We start from the raw sequence: 24,707 nt of genomic DNA on the forward strand, positions 1-24,707 counted from the left end.
GAAATTGAGGCACAGAAAGAAGCTGATGAGATCCGTGAGAGGCTGGAGGTGCTCTCCTACAGAGCAGGCTACTGCTCCTGGTGAGGTTAATCCCAGATAAAATCTCAACCCAGTGCAGGTAGTGCAGGCTACCCTGTTTTCTCTTGTCCCAGCTCCAAAGGGAGCAAACTTTTCCCTGTTGCTACCCAGAAACAAAGAGGTCTCTTGTGCATCAAGGTCCTCTGTCTACATGTGATAAACTATTAAACAGAAGAGCTGAAACACCATCTGAAGGAGCCCACAAGCTGCTTTTGAGTCCTTCTTGTCAGGACTGGGTGGTTTACAGTTCATTAACATCTGCTTTCTAATCAGCATTTTCCAATCAAAAGGTTTGGGTATCTGAGATCCTCACCCATCTGTTACTGAGCTGAGGTAAAACAATTTTCAGTGGAAATCAAACAAGTAAACAGAAATCCAGAAGCCAAGCAGTGTTTTCCACCTGCTGTAAATGATACAGAAGGCAGAAACTCAACCCCCAGCCACATGCAGAACGTACAAAATGTGACTGCTGAACTCTGCTCACTTCAGATGCTGTTTTCCCCAGCAGTTACACACTCCTGAGAGGGTTTTGGTTTTTTTTTCCTCCTGGTGACAAACTGAAAATGACCCCTTAAAATTAAAGGTGTCAAGCAGCAGCCCTGCAAATTTCTTTCTTTCCAAGTGTGTTCATGTCATCTTTTAAATGCTCTAGGGGGTGAAGTGTCAGGCAAGTTTAAGGAGGCTATTTATCTCTTCACCTGAGGCTGTTAGCTATCAAATTATTCAGCCCCCCCCAGTGCTCAGGGCAGCTCAGAAAAGGGGATGAGGATGGTTGGAGCACTGCATGAGGCATCACACTGCATGGACATCCCTCTCACTGCATGTCAACATGGAGCTGTCAAGCCAGGGGACTTTGCAAAGCCTGATCCAAAGTCCACCAAGGCCAGAAGGAGAAGTCTCTTTTAATTTTGGAGAGGTGTTGATGCAGACCACAAATTTAGACTCTGCATTTGAGAAATGCAACCCAGGGGGGACCTTTTTGCTGCCAGCACAAGCAGGCTGGAGCTCCTTTCTCAAAACCCAGGATGCCATTCCCAAAGAGCAAACCAGCAGACACATCCTCTCTGGGTTTTGCTAGTCACGAGATGCTGGGGGGTATTTTTGCTGTCAAAGGCCCATTTTATCTGGGGTATTTTGGCAGCCCTGCAGGTGGCACAGGGCAGACAGACCCCAGCATGGTCACGGCTGTGTGCCTGGCACTTACCTCTGTGGATCACGGAGAGCTTACTGTGTAGATGTTCTAGTGCTTTTACAATCTGAAACAAGAAATTCAGAGTGAATCACAGGTGGCAGCACAGAAATGAGGAGCAAATGCTACCCTGGCTTCATCTGTCCCATCTTTCTCAGTCCTCCTTGAAGGGAGGGAATTCCATGGCCCATGAGTCCTGCTCCCTCACAACAGCCCAAGGTGACTGTAGGTACCCAGGGATCTCCCCACACAATTTGGGGTGTTTCTGCCTTGTAAATAAATCACCTCAGGTGAGACACTCAGAGCTAGCTAGGAATGTACATGTGGGCTGGCCCGTGGGCCATGGTCTTCCCAGTGCAAATACAGCAGGAAGACTGCACCCTGTAGCACTGGGTTTAGAAGAGAAGAACCCTTTGCCACCCCTTCTCGCTCTGCTAATACTCACAGAGACAGCTATTTTTCCTAAGATGTCCTCAGGAATTGTCAGGCCCTTGTCAATGACATGTTTGTAGAACTTGTCCAGTGAGGTATCCATCAGCTCCATGCAAATCCACACATCTCCCTGGAGGACAAGGAAAGTAAATATCTGCCCACTGGAACACAGCATCTTTCCCCTTCCTTTCACATCCAGAGGATCTCCAGGATGCCATACCTCCCGGAAAAGTGCTCCATAAAAGGTGACAGTGAAGGGGCAATCCACTGTCCTCATGGAGATATCCAGATCCATCAATAACCTCTTCTGCTCTTGGCTGTTCACTGTGGCTCGGATCCTCTGGAAGACACAACATTTTAGCACTGGATATCAGCACCTCTGTACCACACTGCTGCTGCTGCTGCTGCTGCTGCTGCTGCTGCTGCTGCTGCTGCTGCTGATGATGATGATGATGATGATGATGATGATGATGATGATGCAGGGGACTTGCCACAGCCACCCCTCTGCTCACCACACTGCCCTGACATCACACCTTTACCCTTCTATCACACCTCTTTCTGTTCCTCTTTTAGATCCCCGTGGCTTTGGAAAAATATAGAAATACCTGGAGAACCTCAGCTGGGAAGCACCACTTCTTTTTTATTTTGAGTGGCAGTTGGAGCTAAATTGCAGCTGAGCAAAAATTGGTCCTTCCCAGAATACAGATTTTCCCATGACTATTTCCCTAAGCTGCAAGCTTATGAGTCTGAGCTGTTGTTATGAAAAGTTTTCATAATAGCATCTACAAGCCTGTCAGGGATCAAGATCCCACTGCAGCAGACAAAATGTGAAAATCCCAAGAAAAATTTCCTGTGCCAAAGAGACTTAAAAAAAAAAAAAAAAAAGTCCCAGCTGAGGAAAATTAACCTAAGCAATTAAAATTACAGTCTACTCTTCTTGCTGATTACAATTAGCATGCAGAGCTCTGAATCTGAGGGTGCAGCTACATCAGGAAAAAAAGATACATGTTTAGAAAATGATGGCAAAGCTTGTAAATCCCTGGGGAAAAGCAGAATATTGCAGCCCCCCGAGGAACCCTGGGTCTGTCTGCACCGCAACGCTGGCACCATCCCACTGACCACCATCACACCTCTAAAACACAGTGGGCATGCACCAGAACAAGTGAGGGGGAAAATGTGCAGGAATGAAGAGTGCAGGGGGGGGATTCCAGAAACAAGGAGAGAGACAGAAAGCACCTGGGGGGGGGGAGGCTCACTCTACCTTCACTGCCATGATCTGCCCGCTAGGCATGTGCCGCATCTTCTCCACCACCCCGTACGCACCTCGTCCCAGCTCAGAGATGGGCTCCAGGTCATCAGCTTTCACCTCAAAGTTCTGTAGGGGAAAAAAAAAACCATCAGGGCAAAAGCAGCTGCTGCATGGACGTGCCGTGCAAGGAGTGAAACACCCCTAAAAAACCAGCTGCTTGGCACCTCTGTGTAAACCCCTTTGATCTGCGTTGGTGCAGCGAGAAATAAAACTGGGGTCCTACAGGGCTGTCAGGAGGCTTCAGGGTCCTCTAGGGCTGTCAGGAGGCTTCAGGGTCCTCTAGGGCTGTCAGGAGGCTTCAGGGTCCTTTAGGGCTGTCAGGAGGCTTCAGGGTCCTCTAGGGCTGTCAGGAGGCTTAACTGCTCTGCAGTAATTAGCAGTTAGGAAGAGGATGTGCCTTGAAAGGCATGTGCCTGTCCTGAGCAGCCTGGGTGCAGAAGGACTCTTTCTCAGGTGGGATGCTTTCCCCCCTGGCCACCTGCACCCAACTACCCCTCCCTGCCACCTTTAGCTGCCAGCACTTTCAGCTTCTCCATCCTCTATGGACTGGGGTAAAAACCACCAGAACAGCTTCTCCCTTACGAATCTCTTCTGTCTTTTATTTATGTTTTCCCCCCCTTCCATCCTCCTCCCACAAACAATCATGGAAATATCTCCAGTTTTGGGGCCTTTAAAAGCTTATTTCTTCAGCCCTGTAGACGGGCCAAATTCCAGCTGAGGGTGCCCCACGTTTTAAACCACAGAGGATTTATTTTGTCTAGCATCTGAGATCTCTTTCTCCTGGCCTTCCACAAAGGTTGACTGTGTTTGCAGCCCTGCATTCTAACCTGCCTTTCTCCCTGCTGCCACGATATTGTGCAGCAGCCCTTATTTTCTGCTTATTATTATTTTTGGATGTTTAAAATATACCTTTGCTACTGAGACCTGCCATTCTGTTTGCTGAACCCACAACCACATCAGTCAATCATCCTCCAGAAAGAAGCGGGTTATAATGAACTGATTCACAGTGCAGAATCCCACACTGCTTTTTGCCTGCACAGCAGGAAAAAAAAAAAAAAAAGAAAAAAAAAAAAGAAAAAACACAAAACAAACAAACCTGCAGCCTGAAATGTGTTGGCCAGGGGTGCCATGGCATGCAGGGCCCATACAACTGTGTCACTGTGCACTCTTGGTCATTCACTGGCAGCTACGTCGCATGCAAAAGGAGCCCTGAGTAATGTTTTTGTGTAGCAGCAGAGATTTCAGCATCTCTGACTGCCTGACACTGCTCCTACTGTTCCACAAGACCCTCTCCTAAAAGGCACTCTGGAGGCCACTCCCAAATTCAGCAGCAAGATTTAAAGGCAGAGGAGGGAAAGTGGCTTGCCCTAGGGATGGGAGGGAGTGTAAAAAGCTTGGTGGAAGAGAGAACACATCCTAAAAGAACTTGGCTGGAGAAACAGGTAAATGTACCTCTTGGATGCATAGAGGGAAGCCCCTCCAAGGTAGCAACCCCTCTATGTCTGTAAAAAAACCTGAGTTCTGGGTTTCACAAGTGCATTTCTCTTTGCACGCCCAACATGGGCTCTCTGCCTCCATGCATGGAGCCTTTTCAGAGCCTGAGCTTTTTCTTATCCCTGCGACTGCAGGGGAGAAATTATTTTCTTGGAGTAGGCACTTGCCCTAGGAGGAGGCATTTTCTCTGCATCATTTTGCTCCAGGGACATCTCCACCTTCTAGACCCTGCACCACGCCAGGGAAAATACAAAACCCAAAGGGAAATAGAGGCATCCAGAGACAGACACTATAAAACACTACTGAGAGGAGCACTTCACTTCATAAATTAACTCACTGATTCTAAAGCCTATCTTTTGCACCTAATAAATTTATTGCCCAGCTTCTATCAATGCTGCTCTGCCATTTTCTCCTATCAAAACAGCTGTCCTTGCTTTGGCTTTTTCCCTGCTGGTTTTTTACAACATCAGGTGGCCTGGTTTCCATGCTGCCAGAAGGATTTGCTTCCAGGATGGTTACATCTACCCTGAGTTAGACTCCTGATGAGATGGCCTTCAATATTAGTGAAGGGAATTACTTTGGATGAAGGCTTTAAATCAGCAAAGGAACTGCAAAGGAGAGTAAAATCTGCTGTTAGCAATCCCCTTGTCTTCTATTTGTCATTTCCAGGGGATTAGCTGCACCCTGTGCAGGCAAGGAAAGAATTTCATCTGTACCCAGAGGTCTTCTCACCAGAACTCCTTGTCTTACCTCCTCACCAATAGAGATGCATGCTTTGGAGTCTAGATCTCTGGGTGGCCTGCAGGAGAAGAAAGGGAAAAGTTATGAAATGTTCCTTTCAAATATCAATTTTCTCTCAGGGAGTAAACACAACCCCAATGGTCCCCCAGGCCACCTCCTTGCACCCTCAGGCCAGCAGCCCTGAGCAGCCTAACCAATCTCCTGGATGTTTAGGACCAATAGATACAGCCAAGATCCACAAAGTCACCCCAAAAAGGGGTCAGGAAGAAACCTGCTGCAGTTTGCATTTCTCACACCCAACTTCCCCATGTAGGAACCCAGAGAGACTCCTTGCAAAAGGAAAGCCAGGTGGCAAGCACCAAATCTCTGCCAGCCTGTATGAAAAATGGATTAAAAGGACATAAAGGCCTCAAAGCACTGTAAATGATTAGCTAAGTCATACAGCATGGGTTAACAGGATAATAAAAGGCAGTCCTCAAGGAGGCACAGAGAAACAAGCAGGCTGGAGCTGCACAAATTGCCTGAAAAACAGAGTGTTTTCTTTGCAAGGCTGAATATGCAGGGAAAGGGATGAATTTTTATGCCTTGACCAAACCCATGTTACTCAAACCAGGTGGCAGAAATGACACATTGGTTACAATCAGGTGCCCACTCTCTTTTCTCCTTTTTCTGGGCACATCATTAAGCAGCACAAGACAATGTAGTGAGGGCAGTGCTGGGAAGAGAGGGTGATGGGCTGAGAGCCCCTGGGTGTACCTGGAGCTACAAGAGAAATACAAGGGCTGTGTTTTATTATTCTCCTCCCTGTTTAATTATTCTCCTCCCTGATGGTGCCAAAATTAACCTAGGAATTTTATTCCTGTTCTCTCCTGAAGGGTCCCCTCTTCTCCCAGACCTCCAAGCATGAGCCCTGAGGGATGCTGTGACCCAGTGCTGGCCCTGCCAGCTCAGGAGCCAGCAAGGGCTGGAAGGCAGCTGAGTTCCTGGTCTTTTTCTTCTGCTTTAGTGTTTGCAGACTTACGTGGAGCTTGTCTGTGGTTGCTCAAACGCTTCTTTAGGAATTTTCAGCCCAGGGTTTCGCTTCTTGCCTGTGAAACAAGAAAAGAGGCAGAATTAAAGCCAGGCTGCTCCTCTCCTTGTTGTTGTTTTGTTTTAATTTGCAAAACACAGCTTGTCCATAGTTGTTTACCTTCTTTAACATAAATGCCTGGCCAGGCTGGTGGTGTAAACTCAGGGCACAGAGTTCAAAACATAAAGTGCCTTTGTTCTGTAAGGCTTCATTTAGACCTGCAAGGTTTGGCTGCCAACTTGGTACAGAAAACAGGCAAGAGCTCTGGCCAAGGCAGGGCATGTGAAAATGCCAAGTGCAAGGTATTTCTCCTTCATCAGCCCTACCCATCTAGGATCCCTTAAGATGGTTCCCAGATTTTAAACCTTTCCAGCTACAGAACTGCAAACCCTGGCAGGACTAAAAAAAAAAACCACAAACCTATCTAAAAATTTATCTGAAAGGCCAGAACCAGATTCTGATTCTATTTAAACGGATGCTTCACCTCTTGGTCACTAAAGTTGTTCAAACCCAGTAAAAATAAAGCAGAATTAAGTTTGCAGTCTTCAAAGCCATTTGTTTCTCTTCCTAGTGACCAGCCAAGCTTTTCTGAGCTGGATGAAGCTCAAGCTCTGAAGAAGTTCAAATGCAGGCTCTCCTGGAAAGGGGTCCAAGGCAGCAGACACCAGAGCCAGGCAGAGCAGAGAAATACAAGAACCTTTTTATGACTAAACATATAGAGCCACATTTCAGCACGGGGCTTTGAATTCATGGATAAAATAACCCGAAAACATAAGTCATGTCACCAAAACCTCAAGGTAAACATCTGGCTCTTTGGCTGAGGAATAAAATCCCTGGTCCCCCCAAAAAAAAGCATTTAGGCGTTAACTGGTTTTAACCTAAAAATTTATAGCAATTACTGTCTTCTAAGCAGGAGTTTTACTCTCTCTTTCCAACACTCTCTTTCAAACTTTACCTACACAATTTTGAGTACACAAACTCATGTCAATAGATGTCTGTGCATCCCAGTGCCAAAGTGCAAGCACCCAAACTGAAATGATCTTTTTGAAGCATTTTATTATTATTATTACTTTTTTTTTTTTTTTTTTTTTTTTTTTTTTTTTTTTTTTTTGTAGTTTTTGTTGCCCTTGTCTGCTCTGAAAGACAGGATCATGCTCACTTTTTTTGGGAAACAGTCATTCCAGGTGGAAAAGGCTGCAACAACCAGCTGACACCTTGTGGGAAAAGCATTTATTGGAAACCACTGTGCCCAATCACAGTTGTTATTAGAAATACACAGAGCTGCAAATTTGCAAAAGGGGGAAGATAAAAAAAAACCAAACCAAAAAACAGTTCTCTACTCCAAGGAACTTCCAGTCTAGCACAAAAAAGGTAAAATAAAAGAAGCAAGGTCACTCAGAAACATGAAAAAGAGTTCTCAGTTTTCCCAAGAGCTACAAGCTGGTCTGTAAGGAAGCAAAATTCATTGTAAAAAGAAATGGAGGGATTTCCACAGTTAGCAGAGCTGTTCTTTGACCCCTTTCCTTCCAGTTTTCTTGGTTGTACTACCCAGACCTCCAGAAGCCACAACTGAGAAGCATCCCCTGCTGTGGAAGAAGCTCTAGATACCATTTCTGGCCCAAGCTGTGCCAAGTGCACATGGGATCCAGCAGGATGCTAAATGGGTACCTGTGGTGTTGTTCTTGACATGCTTTGGCTAAAAAAGGAATCTCAAAAATACAGGTCTTGCAGTGCAGGCAAACAAAACCCTGCTTCTTTGGCACTTTCCAAGTCTGCTACCTCATTGACCTCTCTACCTCCAGAAACCTGCCTGCATCCTCTTGCAGCTCAAGCAAACACAACCACCACAGGCACCAGAAAAGCAATATCTTCACCCTCAGTTTGCACATGGAAATCAAAACACAGAAATTTGCTGACTCGCCCACAGAGGCAGGAACTGCTCCTTTAGCTCCAGAGCTGAACTCTTCCCATTAACACTCACCAGCCACCTCCTGGCATCCTTCTCCACGTGGACCATCCATCCCCACTGCTGCAAAGACATTCACTACACCAAAACCCAGAGAAACAAGCACAGATTTGCTCTGTTCTTTCCTCTTTTTTTCTTTTTTTTTTTTTTTTTTCTCCCTGTGGGATTTCTTGCACAATCCCATGTGCTGTACCTGAACCTCAGGAACCTGCTCCCAGGCAGCTCTGCAAGGGTGAAAATGAGCCTGCTGGAAATTAACCTAATTTGAACGTGGACCAGAACAGGTTGTGCAGCATTTAATCTCACCATGGTTCACAAGTGGTGTCAGCAGAAGAACCAGGGAGCAAAAATGCCAAACCCAAATAAATATTAAAAGCCTTCCGCCTTCTGGTGAAATAAAATCTGCACTTTGGGGAGTTTATTTTCCTTGTCTCCTCTTCACAGAATACAATATTTTGAAGCTTTGCCATTTTTTTGAAGTACAATCTGTTCACCCATTGGAGTTGCCAAGACACAGGCACAGTTTAACGTTCTTTGGGGTTTTCTTTTCAAGGAAAAAAGAAAGCAGCAGGAATAACACACGGATTGCACCGGGATGGCACCGGGAGAAGGGATTGCAAAGAGGAATTTCCAAGGTTGGGACCTGCACCTGCAGCACCGACAGCTCCTGTGGGATCAGCAGAAAGGGGAGAAAGGGAAAAGGGGGGAAAGGCAGTTCATCTCCTCCCCATGGCTCACCACATGGTTATTTCATGGCAGCCTGGGGCTGCTATCAGGCAATTTCATGCCTCTCAGCCGGAGCAGACAAAGTTTCTCAGCCCTGTCTCTTACAACACACAAAATGCCAGCGTCTCCAAGCCTTCTGCAAACGTCCTGCAGGAAGAACACAGCAATCCCAAACATTAAAACCAGAAGCACAGTGGTCAGCACAGCTCAGCAGCACCAGGGCTGCCACCTGGGCAAGCTGCAAGGGGATGAGGGGACCAGGGACCCCCTTGCCCTGCTGCACGGTGAGGGGAGCTCAGCTGAGGCTCTGCAGCAGCTCTGAAAAACAAGGGTCCAAGTCACACATGAAGGAGCAAATGCTGACACTGAAGAGGTTTGTTTGTTGGTTGTTGGTTTTTTTAAGATAAAAAAATAATTGGAAGTCCCCAGATCAGTCCTCTTTAATAACAACTGCCAAGCAAGCATCTTGCTGTCAAAATAAAATCCCCCAGTTTACCACAGCAGACATCAGCCTTGAAAGCTGACGCTATGTTAAATGGCAGTTTGCAGAGAAAGTCATCCATACAGGAGCTCAAACTGTGGAGGCAGCTTAACAACACACAAAATTGGATGTTACCTGTTCCATCCACCAGAAAACCAGTATTTTCCATGGTGTTTGTATGAATCATTATTATTTTTAGCTTTGTTTCCTGAAAAAACTCACCGCGTGCGGGTATTTGACAGGCTGTGTCCCTAGTGAACCATTTCAGCCCTTTCTTACAGAGCAATTGAGCTTCTGGAGATGCCAAATCTGACAAAAAGAGGTGACCAAGTAAAGAAATCCTAACTCAGGGGCAGGCTGGAGCACAAAAGCATCCCTGGCAGACACCAGGCATCCATGCTCAAGCTGTGCAGAAGCCCCAGGTGTCTCAGACACCAAAATAACCACACAAGGCTCAATCCCAAGGCAAGGATCAGCCAGCATTCAGTGGGTTCACTGCAAATCTTTGGGATCTGCAAAGAGGAAAGGCCCAGTGAGCCATCACACACAGCAAGAAGCCTCCAGGTTTGCAGTGCTGCTTGATAAACAGATGGGGTTGTACATCTGCTACCCGGCAGCCAAAAAATGAGTTTTCTGTGTAAACAACCACTGGTGTCTTTCTTGTCTCTAAGCCTTAAACCTAAGCTCACTGAAGAGCTCTCCCTGCAATTTTCCACACGGTGGCTTTGACAAGCACTTGACTAAAAAGCCAAGTTTGAAGAAAATAGAGGGAAAAAAACCCAGACTGGTTTGGAGCGATGCTGGGAGGCATCTCCAGCACCAAGTTTTGACTCAGCAAAACATCCTGGGTATCTGTAACGTTAAACACAAGATGAAATCTACTTTCTAAAAGCAATTACCCCCAGAAAATACTGAACTGAGTGGTGCTGGAGAAGCTGCCACCTTTCATAAACCTCGATGGTTTCTTGGCAAGTGCCAAGATCAGGAGAGAGGCCAAGCTGGGAGCTGCAACACCACTGCCCATCTCCCCACCAACTCCACCAGCCCAAAAAAGTCAATGCTGAGAACAAAGTGAGGTCTGAAAGCAAAACTGTCCTAGGAGAAAGAAAACCTGACTTAATGAAAACACATTAAGTACTTCCCTGTGAAGGTCTTAAACCAAATCCCTGAGGGAGGGGAGAAAAATACAACTTCCAATGGGCTTGTTAACCTCTTCCCACCAGCACTGACAAGAGTGTGCAGGGAGATTGATGCTGCTGAGCCCCTTTCAGTTAGGGCAGTGTTAAATATCAATACTGAAAAAGGGAACTTGAAAGTTTCACAGCAATAGGGTAGGAGGCATAATAATAAAGAAAGGAGAGACAGAGGAATTCACTACCCACATTTGCTCTAACAGAAAATAAACTTCTACTTCTGAAAGAAAATCCCATTCCCCCAGTCCCCAAACTTTTCATTGTAGTCCAAAACTTATGATATGATCCAAAGTAAATGGTTCCTGGCCACACAAAAAGCTCCTATTTCCTTCAAAGGATATTAAGCAGCTCTGCCTTCACCACAATTTATTTAAAGCTGTGTTCAATAGCCATGTAGCAACATTTGCCTTCAAATAACACTCTTTAGCATCTAATTTGCTGGTAAAATTTCACAGGAGGGAAATGCCTCTTTCTCCCACTTTTTTTTTCAGAGATAAAAGTTGCTCATTTACTATTCCTGTCTTTCCTAAGGATTTTTTTTTTTTTTTGTCTGATTTCTTGAAAGATTTTGAAAGCCAAATGATCTGCTATTCTTCTCTCAAGCTGCACTCAACTGCATAAGCAAAACTCCCTCTAAAAGGCAGGGAAAATGGAATTGCTTGGTGTCTTTTTATGGAACAGGAGTTTTATGGGACAAGAGTGAACTGGTGGCTCCTGGGCTCTGCCAGACTGAACCCTGTACCACACAGCTGCACAACCACCACCTCCCCTGACACCAAGGTGAAAGGAACCACCCCAAACTGAGATGGTTCTTACAAAAGGAAGAAATGAAGATTAACATTGCTTCATCCCAGATGCCCTGGAAATGCCCAACAGGAAAAAACTCCACTGCAAAGGGCACCTCTCACCCATAGGCCAGTTCCAGCCCAGATTTCAGCAAGCAGTGGTAGAACTGATGCTGTTAAAGAGAAGTTAAAGCCTTGCAGGCCAGGTAGGGATACTCAAACCTCTGAGAACTTCACCTATTTACACGCCTGGACCCAGACACATAAACAGCACCAGAACTTAAAGCTTCTTGTGGTACCCAAGGTGGAGCAGGGTCACCTGGAGCAAGTAAATGTTGCTGTAGATGATGTAGCAACCTCATGTTTAGCACCATTTTCACACAGGATGATCAAAGAGGGGGAAAAATATATTTTTAGCAAGTATTAAAGATATTATTTATATTAATGAATTATTAAAGGTTAAGGCACATGCAGTGGTTAGAGGTGACACAAACCCATCTTGGCACACGAGAACTCAAAGGCTGGGGATGGACTTGCCCATCTCCTTTGGTCCTCAGTCGTGTCCAGGCAACAACTTGTCACCACTCATCAGTTCTCAGGGTCTCTCCACCAAGGAATCCCACAAGTGGGGACACCCCAGCCAAGTGTAAGAGGAGTGGGAAGGCCGGGTGCATTCCTGGCATCCCTGCAGCCAAACCTCCAGACTAAACAAGAGTCCCAGAGCAAAGACTCCTGAGATTCCCTGCCAAATCACTCCATTTCAGCATTAAAATACACACAGATAACAAAGTATACTTTAAATGAGTGGGTGTGAGGGAGAAGCCATGCTGCCAGGGCTGTACCTGGACTCATTTTTACAGCCTGGCTCCATTCCAGCTGCAAAGGAAATCAAGACACCAGTCAAAAAGAAAAAACCCAAATGGGTGTAAATTCAGGACCTAACCACTTCTGGCAGTTTCAGTAGTAAAAATGTGTCTTCCTGGGCAGCCACTTCTCAGGGGCAGCCCCACTTGCCTTCCCATGGGTTGTTGTGGCATCTCCACAGCCATAACCACAGAGCCTCCTGTGTCCCCACTGCCTTCCCCCATGGGCTTGGGCTGGTGCAAGCTGTTGAATTTTGCCCCCTGGGCAGTCCAAGTACAAAGGGTCAGGCCATGTCTTTTTGATTGAAATCTCTTTGGGACAAATCTGCAAGTGATAGGGAGGCTGGTGTTGGTGACAGTGGTTTGGTGGCTGGGGGTAAGAGGCATGAGGGAAGTTCTCTCACCACTTCTGCCTCCATGGTTGGGTTGTGTGTCTTTGGAAGTAAAGCTGCATAAAACCACATCGTGCAAAGCTTGAAGCAGATTGCCAGGGACAGGGCAGGCAACCCTGGTGCTCACAACCCACTTTGTAAAAGCAGAGCTTTAGCCAAGCCCTAGGTTCTGGAGAAAACCAAGAACCAGATGCTCATGCAGGAACCAGTGATGCAGAAGTGGCCTTGAAAAGCCATTTTACAACCCCCCATTAAGCCATAGAAAAAGAACTTCATGTGCAAGAGATTCTTAAAAGCTGCTGAAGCTTCAACCAGAGGAAGAGTTAAAGTAGATATTGTGCTTTATTTGCTTCCTCAAAATAGAATTCAGCTGCTCTCTGTTTAGCCCTGTTGATAAATATGACCAAGTGACACTGGCTGCTCCTCCATCACTGCCATGAGTAACTGGACCAGTTGGAGGCAAATGGAGATGCTCCAGTACAAAGCATGGCCTCTGCCCATGTCTCCTGCACCTCCTTTATCTGTGTCTCCCATCCTGGCTGTTTGCAATTACTCCTTGGAAATGGCAAACTTGAAATGGTTCCTTTTAACCACTCCAGGGTTGCTCAGGAGGAGGGAGCAGAGCCTGGTGCAGTCACGGGGCTGAGATATCTCCCAGTTTCAGGCTTTCTTCCTCTCATTTGGGTGCCACAGGGATGCCAGCTCATTTAGTGGCAGATCTAAGCATTGCTGCCAGCTGCACCCCACGTCCACATTGCAACTCACAACCACAGTTCAGGATGGGAAGGGGGAAAGGATTGATTTTCCAACACATCCTGGAATCAGGATACACCTGAATCATGTGCCAGGCACAGAGAAACCATGAACAGCCTTCATTTCCTCTGAAGTGCTACTCCTCCACTCCTTCTCTTGCTGCTTCCCTCCAAAAATAAAGAAATAAATCTCATTTCATACCAAACCTGAAAATGCCAGCAGAGTAAACGTAGGGAGCCACAGCCCAGAGGCAGCCACTTTCTTTTCTTAAGTCAGTCTGAGCAATGAAAATGCAGAGCCCAAAACCCTCTGCAGCTCCATCTGGAAAACCAACATCTGGAAACGTGTGCAGGGGGAGACCCTGAAATACTGGCACTACACATGAGCAGATGATGCTCCATTCATCTCCCACATGAACTCCCAAGGCTTCTGAGGATAAGAAGAGCATGGCATGGCACAGCCTGGGCACAACTCCCCACTGACTGTGTCCCAGCTGGGCATGTAACTGGGTCCTGCCCCAGCACCCAGCCATGCTCCAGCACCTACACGTACCCCAGCACCCATCTGTACACCAGCACCCAGATGTGCCCCAGCACCCAGATGTACCCCAGCACCCAGATGTACCCCAGCACCCAGCTGTACCCCAGCACCCAGCTGTGCCAGTGGCTGCCCTGGGGTTTCTGTGTCCCAGGGCTCAACTCGCTCCTCTGACTCAATCCTACAACCTGTAATAAACCTGGCAGAGGAGAGGCCTCCAACCAAACCAGCAGAGCTTTTGCAAGGAAGGACAGAGAGAGGTGCAGGGCACAACCCATGTGGCAGAGGTGGTGCAAGAGCTGCTTGGCTCAGGGATATTTGTGTCTCAGGAGCTGTCTGTCTCCTCTGCAGGACTCAGCTCTGCCTCCCCAGCTCAGCTCTGCCCAGGCACCAACACCAGGGAGACAAAGATCTTCAGCTTTACTGCAAGGTAAAATCCCAAGGTCAGCCCTTCCTGCCTGCATCAAGATTGGCCTCCAGCAGGAGAGGGGTCGGTGGGGAAGCTCTGAACAGCACAAGAACAAAAGCACTGGAAGCAGGAGCAGCAGAAAGCTTGGCAATCAGGACTCCAGCGGACTCATCTCTGGATCCCGCGGTGCAGAACCACACAGAAATGTCACCAAACTGGGCAAATATCAGAACCTATTTGCCTGCCTTTCAATAAGCTCTGTATTTCAGTAATTCAATTTTAAAGGTAATTTCCTGCTTCAGCCTAATCTCGCTTACTCTGCCCATTTTCCTCTTTAACACATCCTGCAAAAGGGCTGCAGGCTGCTGGGTTTATTCGTGTCAATACAGAAACCAGAGGGATGCAATTTCTTCTTATCTGCACATTTTGGTTATGAGAGTCTGTCTGTCACTCTGATAAGGGGGCATCACTACATTTTAGAAGAGTGTGAGGCAGAAGGCACATTTTTGATAGAGATTAGACATGAGAGCCTGTGCTGAGACATGCACTGAACACAGGGCTGCAGTGACTCTGGGAGCAGGGCAAGGAGCTGATACAGCTTTGGGGAAATTCTGTACCCTCCTGTAATCCCCCACCAAACAAAACTGAGCCTCCCTGCAGCTCTAGGAGCTTGCAGGGAACACTGGGAGCTGGAACAACCTTCCAGGGGGACATCAACACCCAATGCCAGTTTGGAGATGAGGGCTGGCTGGCTGATGGAGGGGGTGAAATAAAACATCTGCAAAGGAGAGGGTATGAGGCCTGGAGATCATCTTTTGTGTCTCACAGAATTTGCTGCCACCTCACTGAGCTGTTTCATGGGCTCCAACACTGGCTTGGCCCTTCCTTGGTCCCACTGCCAGGACTTCACCTCCCAAATGGATTCTGCCCCCATGTGCTCCCTGCCCCCCAGTTCAGTGTTTGCTGGCATGAACACCAAGAGGGAACAGGGCCTTCATCACCCATTTTCATGCTCACAGAGCAACAAAGAGCAGTCACGTGCTCCCTTCTGATGCTGACAGTTCAGAGGAAAGAGGGAAGTGACAGCAAACAGCTTTTCCAGATCCCATCCCTTCCCAGCCCGGATGCTGCATCGCTCCCAGCCTCAGTGCAGGAACTGCAGGCACAGCACGGGGCCACCCAGCATCTTCCTGTTGAGCTGATGCCAGGACCACATCAGTACCTGCAGACATGACAAGGCAAGACAGAGTCCTCCACTGACACCACCCTGCGCTGCCAAAACCAGCCAGATTTCCTTTAGAAAACAGATGCAATGCAAAACTGCCCTGAATCCATCATACTCGAGGTGCTAATTGAAGTGGGAGATGGTAGGATAGGAGAGTTGTGTCTGCCCTTGGCTCTCCCCCAGAGGGCACAAGAGACTTTTAATATTAAAACCCCTGTTACAACACCCTGGCTGAACTCAGCTGGCGTGTGCATCCAGCTGCTCCAAAACTTGGATGGCCTGGGGGAAAGGGCACACACAGCTCCTCCCAAACTTCAGCACCTCCCTGATCTGGTGGCCACATCCCCCAGCAGGAAAGGTGCTGGATACAGCAGAGCTGGGAGCATCTGTTGGGAGACAATTCCACCCAGGCTGGCTCTTGGCTGTCCCAAGCTGACCCAAACACCAGTCCTGCCCTTGGTGTTGGGATCTCCCAGGTGGCTGCAAAGTGGAAATGTTCAGTTCTCTGCTGATCCACCCCAAAATGCTCAGTCAGGGACAGGCACTGCCTTGTGACCCATCAGATACAGAGAGGAGGAGGTGATGGGTGGAAAGGACCAGGCACTGGGATGTGCATGCTCAAGTTTTAGCTCTTATGACCCTGCCTATGGTTGTCCACAATTTAATCACAATATAATAGAGTATCTGGAGCTGGAAGGGACCCGTAAGGATCTCACCTGAAGTTGCAAAAGGCTTGTTTGTGTGTCACTACTCTGCCTCCCATGCAGGTGTGCTGCAGTAACAAATTCAAACATCTCTGGTGCTTTAGGCTCTGACTCACATCCACCAAAACAAAAAATTTCCATGGATGAGGATGCCAAGAGCTGCCCAAGGGTGCTGTCCACATGGCACAGGGGGCACGAGGCAGCACAGCCCCTTTCCCTTTGCAGCCCTTTTCCCCTTTCCTTTACCCAGAGGATTAGCCTGAGCCCACAGAGTTCCAGCTAAGGACTGGAAGTGCAGGACCAATGCCAACCAGGCTTGTAAGACATCTGTGACACCCTTTAGCTACAAGAAGACACCTGCTCGTGCCAAGGCTGGGGTTGTGCCCTGATGCTCCAGACATCCTGGATCCTCCAGAGATGGTCATGGAGTCACAGGTGTAAAAACACAAAATGCAAAATTCAACAGTTTGCCTACACACACCCCACCTCCAATAGTCCTGTAGGGATTGAAGCCTCTTCCTTCTTCTCACCTTTCTTTGCCTATTTTTTTTCCTCATTAACTTAATCTCACGTGTGTGCCTTCCTCATAACACACAGAGAAAAAAACCTCCTCCTGTCTCAGCCTCTCAGATGTCCTCAAATCCTGCAAATGACTCCTGGCTCCCCAGCGTGAGGCTGCAAGAGCCAAAAGGCAGCTCACAGCTCAGGAAAATCGTGTTAGGGTCCAAGTGATGCCAAAAAGCACTTTGTTTTCTGCTCCTTGTGGTTGCTGGAGTAGATCACATCCCTTGCTGGGCTCCTGTGCCTCCAGCATTTGGGCAGCTGCATCCTCCCATTACTCTGGGAAAGATGTGATGGTGGTAGAGATCCCATGGAGCCGTGAGGAGCCTCGTGGCCTCTCTCCCCTTGTCCCTGTTTTCCATGAGAATCCCAGCAGTGGGGCTCTAGGGAGGTGAGCAGCAGGGACACTCACTCCCTCCCTCCAGTCCCCAGTTCCCCATAAATCAAGCCCATTATTTTCCCTCTGCCAAGGTCCACTGGTTTCACTGCCTCCCCATCCCAGCCCCTGCTCCATTTGCTGCTTATCTCAGATTAGGAAATCCACAGGAATTGGAGGCTGGGGAAGCTGTTTGTCAAGAACCATCAGCTCTCATGGGGATTTTTTTTTTATTTTTTTTTTTTATGAGGGACTTTTGGTTTAGTTGCTGCTTTGTTTTCCAACCCTCGGCTGTCTGCTTGCAGTGGGAGTTAGCTGGAATCAAAACTGGAGAAAAGCTCTTGGAATTCACCCGGGAAACAAAAGGGCTTTTGTGCAGGAGGGTTTGGAGGACATGGCTGCTTTCACTGCTGCTACCTTCATTTCTAGGTCCTCCTTGCCAAAAAGCACCTGCCAGCAGCACCAGAGAAGGAGGGATTCTGCACTGGGGGACACAAGGACAGGAGGACAGACACCTCCCATCCCCTCAGGCAGTGGAAGTGGAGCAGGAGATGAATTTTCCAAACCTTCATCCATCACACCAGGCTTGCAGCCATGCTCCCTGCCCCAGCTCTGCCCCTGGCATGGACTGTGGGGTGGGCTCTGCTCCTCAGCACAGCACCAGCATCCCCCCCAAAAAAGCCTCCTTTATCCAGTATAAAAGCAGATGCCCTGTCTGCCTCAGACATGGTGGGAGAAGAATTTGCCTTAAATCCACCAGCTACAACCCACCTACAAACACTTCTACACTTTCCCTGCTGCTCCCTAGAAAACTCAGCACAGCACCCACCTCTTTTTCCCATTGCTCTGACCCCAGCTTTCTTAGGCCTGGCTGCAGGGAGGTGATGAGGATGCCCTGCAAGTCAGACACACTCTTGGCTTGAGATCTCCCTCCAGTTTCAATTTTGGTTTTCAAGTTTTTAAAATGTGTTTTGGTGCAGCTGGGATTTCCTCCCAGCAGCTCCTGCAAGGTATTTTTAAACAGACAGAAGGTCCTGAGCAGAGCTTCATTTCCTCTGAAAAAAAAAAAAAACAACAAAAACCAGATGGGGTTCTGCCTCTGGCCCAGCTTCCCAGACACCAAGGGGTGATGAGCCCATGCATGGAGCAGAGCAGGTGAGGGACACCTTGCTTCCTGAGCCAGGACCTCTTAGAGCTGTCAGATGTGCTGCCAGCCCAGGGAAATGCAAATTACTTTGGGAGATGAAGGTGACATTTCCACCCGCTCGCTGATTCCTGCTGCGCTGCAGCCTCCAAACCCCGACTCCAGCCTGCAGCTCCAGCTAGGAAGGGTTTTTAATGTCTTGATGGTGCTTATATTTAAGCACGTGCTTTCTGGGAGCACACGTTCCTGTTCAGGCTGCATGAAGTGCCAGGCTGAGCAGGGAAAAGGAGGTGAGGGCTGTGCCAGGCTGCTGGCTGAGCCTCTGCAAGAGCCACAGCCACCGTCCATCTCCTGCATCCCGAGCTGAAGGGCTCAGCCCACCTCCCAGCCACAGCCACCAAAAGGTACAACCTGCAGAGGGGCAGTGGCAGATGTCCCTCTGCAAGAAGTGGTGCCAGCCAGGCTGCAGGTCCCTCTCACTGCTTCCTCCTGCCCAAGATGCTGCCTGTAGCATCCTCTGGAAAAGCTGCGCAGGCAAGCGCTGCTCGGACAAAAAGGAGCCCGGAGGCTTCAATGGAGGGAAACAGGGCTTGGCTTGAAAGGTGTGATGGGCCAGGAAAGACCCCCACCCCTCCAGGGAGTTCAGCAAACTGGCTCTTTGAGGTGTCACTTCCCCCAGGAAAGAACACAGCTTCTTCAGCTCTGGAGCACTGCTCCCCACAGCCCCATTTCCCTGCAGATTCCTTTGTAGGATCACACCTTGTCTGGGGACACCACTCTCGGTGTCATCCTCCTCGCAGCAGGACAGGACAGAATAAAACCTGATCAGTGCCACAGGGCAAGCTGAGCTCTGGTTTCATTTCTGTTGCCAGATGCTGCAGGCAGCCACAGAGTCTCTCATTTTACCAAGCACAGATTTAATTTGTTAAGCATATTGTAAATGCTGGACAGTTAAACTATATCAGTATCACCCATCTCCTGCTCCTCATGTGCTGCATGTAAAATTTGGGTCTATCATTTTCTGATCATGAATAAAGCCACCTTAGGCCATTAATATTCCACAGAGAGAAAACTGCTTATTAATTTGGTCATTCTGTGAGCTCCAGAGTACCATAACTTTTCCAGGCAAACGAGAACATCCATGGAAATAGAGGAATGTCCCAGCAGCCATTTCTTTAGCAAGTACTGAACTACTTCCCAAATTCTGCTGTTCAGTTTGGCAGCTGGCAAGTGTTTGTTTCAACTAAAAGTGCTGAATTGAAGATAATTCCCAGACCACTTTGCTCTTGTCTGGTACAAAGAACACTCAGAAGAATTTCAAATCAATGCCTCATTTTCTTCCCCATGATCTGGGGCTCACACTTCATCCCTCACTCGAGGCTGGGGCCAACCAGAGAAGTTGATGAGAAATCTGGTGCCAATCTCACCCAGAGGTTTTGCTGTGTTAGCCCAAAGCTGTGGCACCTGTAGCACAGACATGGAAGGAGAGGACCTGGGTCCTTGCTTAATATTTTGTCATGGGGAATTTTTGCAAAGGCCCAGCCAAATATTGTGATTAAATCTGCAACACGGGCAAGGCTCTGACCAACCTCTCTTTGTGCCACCCTGTTTCACCACTCTCTTTTGCTATTCTCTTTCTGACTTAAGAGCTCATTTGCTTATTTTGGTACCAAAATTATTAAAAGTGGTATTTAACAGGTCTGGAGAGGAACTAATTCATGCTCCCCCTGCTGGCAATGCATTCCAGCAAACCTGTGGGTCCTACTTCCAAAACACAGGAAAACCCAATTCACAGTGGGAAGCCAAGGGCAACCAGAGGAAAGGCAAACCTAAAGTGAGCTCCAGAACCCACCCAGCTCCCCAGCACTGCAACTTTGGGCCTTATCCCAACCCTGGAATAGGGTAGGAAGTTCTGGGAGAACAACTGCAGCCACTCTGCATCTCAGCAGCAGCAGAGATGGGCAAGAACCAGCACCAGCAAGTCTGTCCACCCAGGAAAAGAAAAGTCTTGGTCCTGCAACCCCTTCAGCAATGGATTTCTGCACATGCCAGGAGTGTCAGCTGCTCAGAGCCAGGCACAGGAAGGTCTGCAGGATGCAGGGCTACCAGGGAACCTCTTCCAGATTCAACCAGGTTTTAGCCAGAGGTCAGAGACCATGAACTTCCCTCGTTCCAGGCACTTGCTAAGATCAGACACTCACTTGCATGTCATAGCATAAAGCAAAGCAAGCAGTATGTAAAGAACACAAGCCTTTCCCCAGTTCTTATCATGCAATTTTACTTCTGGTTGGACAACACACTGAAGAAATGCCTTGTGGCCCAGTACCCTGGCAGAAGACATCTCATTTTTTAATTTTTCTTTCCTCCAATAAAGTGTCCCTGACACAACTGGGCAGGGTTTTTTTTTTTCTACCCACATATGTTCACATGGATCAAACCCTGTCAGGTAACATCTCCCCACCCAGCCTGCTAAATCAGGGAGTTTTAAATACAAAACTCCCTTTATGTGAGCCTCTCCATCAAAGCCTCTACAGAACTCCCTGTGCAAGGATCCAGACTGCAGTTTCAGATGGATACATCCATGCTCCCAAACACAACATCACTTCCTAAGTTGCAAGAACAGATAAGCTGGAGAAAACAGGGCAACATAAATCACCCACACAGCTCCACTATGTCCATCCTACATAGCAACCAGGACAAAATACATCCCCAGCCTTGTAAATTCTTCTGTCTGTGCTCAACCCTAAGCACATTCAGTCCCACTGACTCCTGCAAAAGGACTCGTATGCTTCAAGTTCAGCACGTCCACAAGTCTTTTCAAGATCAGAGGATGAAAAGGGGGAGGGAAAAAAAATATCCTATTTAGCTTCTCTTTTAAGGGGAAAGAAGAAAAATCCTTCAGGCCCCACTTGTCCAAACGAGGGCTCTGCTGCTCTGAATCAGCTCAGATTCAAGCTCCCACATTTCAGTGGTGATGCTTTTCTGAAGCAAGCCCCTGGGTAGAGATCCCTCCCTTGGCAGGAGATGCTTGCACAGGATGGGTGCTAAATGAATGTGCTGCAAGGTAAAGCAAATGCTTGTTGCTGCTGGAAGCCCTGGCATTGTTCTGAGGGCGACACAGGAAGAGGGAGAGGAGGAAAGAGGAGGAATGCTCTCTATTGCAGGAAGCTGTTCCAGCCTCTCAGCAGACATAAAGCTTCTCATTCCTTGCGGGGGAAGTACCAAATGTTTTTTGGTTTTTTTTTTGAGGGGAAGAAAAAAGGAAAGAGAAAAAAAAAGAAAAAAAAAAAAAAAGATTACAATAATCACATGCTTAGCTATAAAGGAAGCTGCCTAATGACATGAATGAAGCTGAAGTCATGCTATGAGGAATGGCTCAGGTGGCCACGAGCAAGGGCAGGCTCCCATCTTGTCACCCTGCAAAAAAAACCCAGAGAGGTGCAAGCCCAGAGGTCCTTCTCTCTGCCAAAATGATCCCTGCTGTGCATTCAGGTTTTCTTGTTTCCAGAAAGCAACTCACAACTAATCATATGGGAAGGCAGTGTCTGTGTCACCCTCCCCAGCTGCCAGGGACTATTTTGGGCTCTCCCTCCAGCCCCGATGCTGCTCTGTTGGGGGGACTGGTTTGCTGTGTCCTTCCATGCAATGCACCACACCCAGATGGTCTTTTAGTTCATTTGGAAAACTGATTCCCTGGCAGGAATTCAAGTTCTCCATAGAGATGCTCCAGGTTTTATTAGAGATGAGCAAATTGCTGGTGTCCTTGGGAAAGGTAAGGAAGGCAGAGTCTATGTTAATTGCCTTTTACTTTTTTCTAGAGAAAACCTCCCAAAGGACAGCTCTATGCCACACAGAATGGCTCTCTGTTTACAGAAGTGCCTGTATAGAATGGTTATGGTGACTTATTGCATTAATATCTGCATAAACTTTAGTTTTGCTTTATTTCAGCCTTGTCTCCAGACTGGCTTTTTCTGGTAGATTACTGGGGCATGATGGTTTCCATCCTTTACAGTTAAAAAGCAGAAAACACTTTGGAATAGGCTGAAAAGCAACAGTATCTAGAGCACTGCCTTCTCCTTTAATAGGCTACTCTGTCAACCTTGTGCTTGTTAAATGAGAGAAAAATCTGTGGGCATGCAGTGAAGGTCAATCTTGTGGTTTTTGAAAACATTTAATTAGTACGGTTAAGTACTGAGGTCTGCCTGGGAGTGAGCTTCTGCTTTAACCATCAGCATCTTTCAATTTGGAGAAGCAAAACCTGCAAGAAGGGACTAAAAGTTATGTCTGTGGCTCCCTGTCCAGAATTTCAGTGGTGTTCAAGCTAAGCTCAGGATGCAAACTGGGGCAGCTTCCCTGTCCTGTCCCTAGCTCCAAAACCTGTAGGACTTCTGGAAATCAAGCTCAGATCTCTGACTGAACATCATTTACAGCAGAATCCAGATCCTGGTTTTCTTGGGCAGGTGTTGGGGTGACCAACTCCACTTCCAGGGACCCACCAGGGCTGCCAAAAGCCCTGGGTTGTGGCTTGTGCTTCTGCTGAGGCATTTCTGCCAAGTGCTCAGGCTCAGTGTTTAAAAAAGTCTACTTAAGATTTATCTTAGCCCAAAAGGGGTTTGGGCATTTTGCTGAGAGCATGAAAAGTCCCTGTCTTTTCCTTCAGGATGCATTTAACTGGAAGAAGTGGGGCAGATGTTCTCAGCTCCTACAGGTGTTTCACTCCTGGAATAAAACTACAATAAATGTCACAAATCTGGGCTTCAATCCTCAGACAGCAGCAGACGTACAAGCTACAACCCTGGACTGTCAGTTCCTTCTAAAAAAAAGAAAAAAAAAAAAAGTCTCCAGGATCAATTGTTTGAAAGAAGAAATCAATTCCAGCCCTTCCAAATTTGGGGTTTATTTCTTCACACTTCTGCAGCACTGGAGACCCTAACTGTAGGCAAGGAAAGCCACCCTAGGAAGAAAGTGTAGAAATCCAAGCTGGAAACTGGGTGCCTCTAACTGGGTGCCAGTTGCCAGCATGGGAGAAGTGCCCCAGGACCAAGGAGCTGGTGCCAAGGGCAGTGCTGGGTGCTGCACAAACCCTCCACAGGGAAAGCAGTGCCAGAAGGACCTTCTCATCTCCTCTGCTCTGTTTTTTACCTGAAAGCTTCACCTCCTACGTGCAGGTACTTGTGAGAGCATGCAGGTCCAGCAGGCTCTTACTGGGGCTCCTCTGCATGAGAGATGGGAGATGCTGAGAGCTGATGAGGGCAGATACAATGGAGCAAATCCAGGGAAAGAAACCCAGGGATCAGTGCTGGCTTTGCCTTTAAAATTGTCTGTCTCCCTTTCTTTCTGATGCTGGTACCCTGACAAGCTTTGTCTTTGCCAGACGGGGACTTCCATTACTTTAGAGCTGTCAGAACAACAAAAGATCTTTGAGTCATTTTCTGTATCTGACCTTGAACCACTGGTAAAGCAATGAACATTCTTAAGGGGGGGTGATAACACCGAGTGGAGCTGTAATTTTTATAATACCATTTGTTGCTCAGGTGTCAAATAAGCCCTGATGAACAGACACAAATGAGGAAGCTCAGGATCAGACCCCGTGGCAGGAGGAAAACAAGCACAAAATCATCTTGCCTGGGACTTCCACAGAAGAACAGCCAGATGATGCTCTGGGGCCATTTGGCACTGATAAGCATTGTTTCATGGAGTGCAATTACATATTTTTGTTTAGAAAAAGATTCTCTTTCAAAAGCAGCTCCCAAGTCTGTGCTGATTCAGCCTTCATTAAAGGCCTGGCCGTGCAGACACACTGAAGTGTTGACTCCTGTACTCACTTTCCACTGCTGCCTTATCTGTGGCATCTCATCTGCAACTTCTGATGGTTTGTTGGGGTTTTTTTTTCCCCTGGTTTCATCCGAGTGCAGTACCAGTGGATGCTACTTGGGCTTCAGCTTGAATGATTTTTGATCTGCTTGGGTGCAGGCTATAAAATCCACCCTTGATGAGAAAATTGCAAGCTAAGTAGGCTAACAAAACAGCAACAAGAAACTGGATCAGCTCTGCTGGGCAAAGTTTTCCTGCTTCAACGGGGAGGGGGGGAAAGATTGCAGAGAGAGAAAGCATTTTTCTTAAAAATATGAAACTCTATCTCAGTGCAGAGGCTGCTCCCTCTGGCTCTTTGCACAACACTCCTTGGGCTCCACTACACTCAGCTTGTTGCAGCAGCCCTAATACACCAGGGCCACTGCTCCTGTGGTGACTTGGAAGGGGAAAGCAGCTCCTATTTCTC

The 24,707-nt window shown here is 47.6% G+C and overlaps 1 protein-coding gene across 4 annotated transcripts in view; it reads right to left on the reverse strand.

Annotated features, from left to right (window-relative positions):
- MAP2K6 (mitogen-activated protein kinase kinase 6) overlaps window positions 1–24,707 on the reverse strand; it is a 55,434-nt gene that overhangs the window by 24,818 nt on the left and 5,909 nt on the right. For all 4 annotated transcript variants that reach the window (XM_071764657.1, XM_071764655.1, XM_071764656.1 and 1 more), the window contains exons 2-7: window positions 6,265–6,331; window positions 5,253–5,301; window positions 2,961–3,074; window positions 1,920–2,039; window positions 1,713–1,829; window positions 1,283–1,334 (exon numbers count right to left, since the gene is read on the reverse strand). In XM_071764657.1, the coding sequence (XP_071620758.1) occupies window positions 1,283–1,334; window positions 1,713–1,829; window positions 1,920–2,039; window positions 2,961–3,074; window positions 5,253–5,301; window positions 6,265–6,331 (519 nt within the window). The remainder of the gene's footprint in view (window positions 1–1,282; window positions 1,335–1,712; window positions 1,830–1,919; window positions 2,040–2,960; window positions 3,075–5,252; window positions 5,302–6,264; window positions 6,332–24,707) is intronic.

This window comes from Heliangelus exortis, chromosome 20 (genome assembly GCF_036169615.1).
Source record: "Heliangelus exortis chromosome 20, bHelExo1.hap1, whole genome shotgun sequence".
Lineage (NCBI taxonomy): Eukaryota > Metazoa > Chordata > Aves > Apodiformes > Trochilidae > Heliangelus > Heliangelus exortis.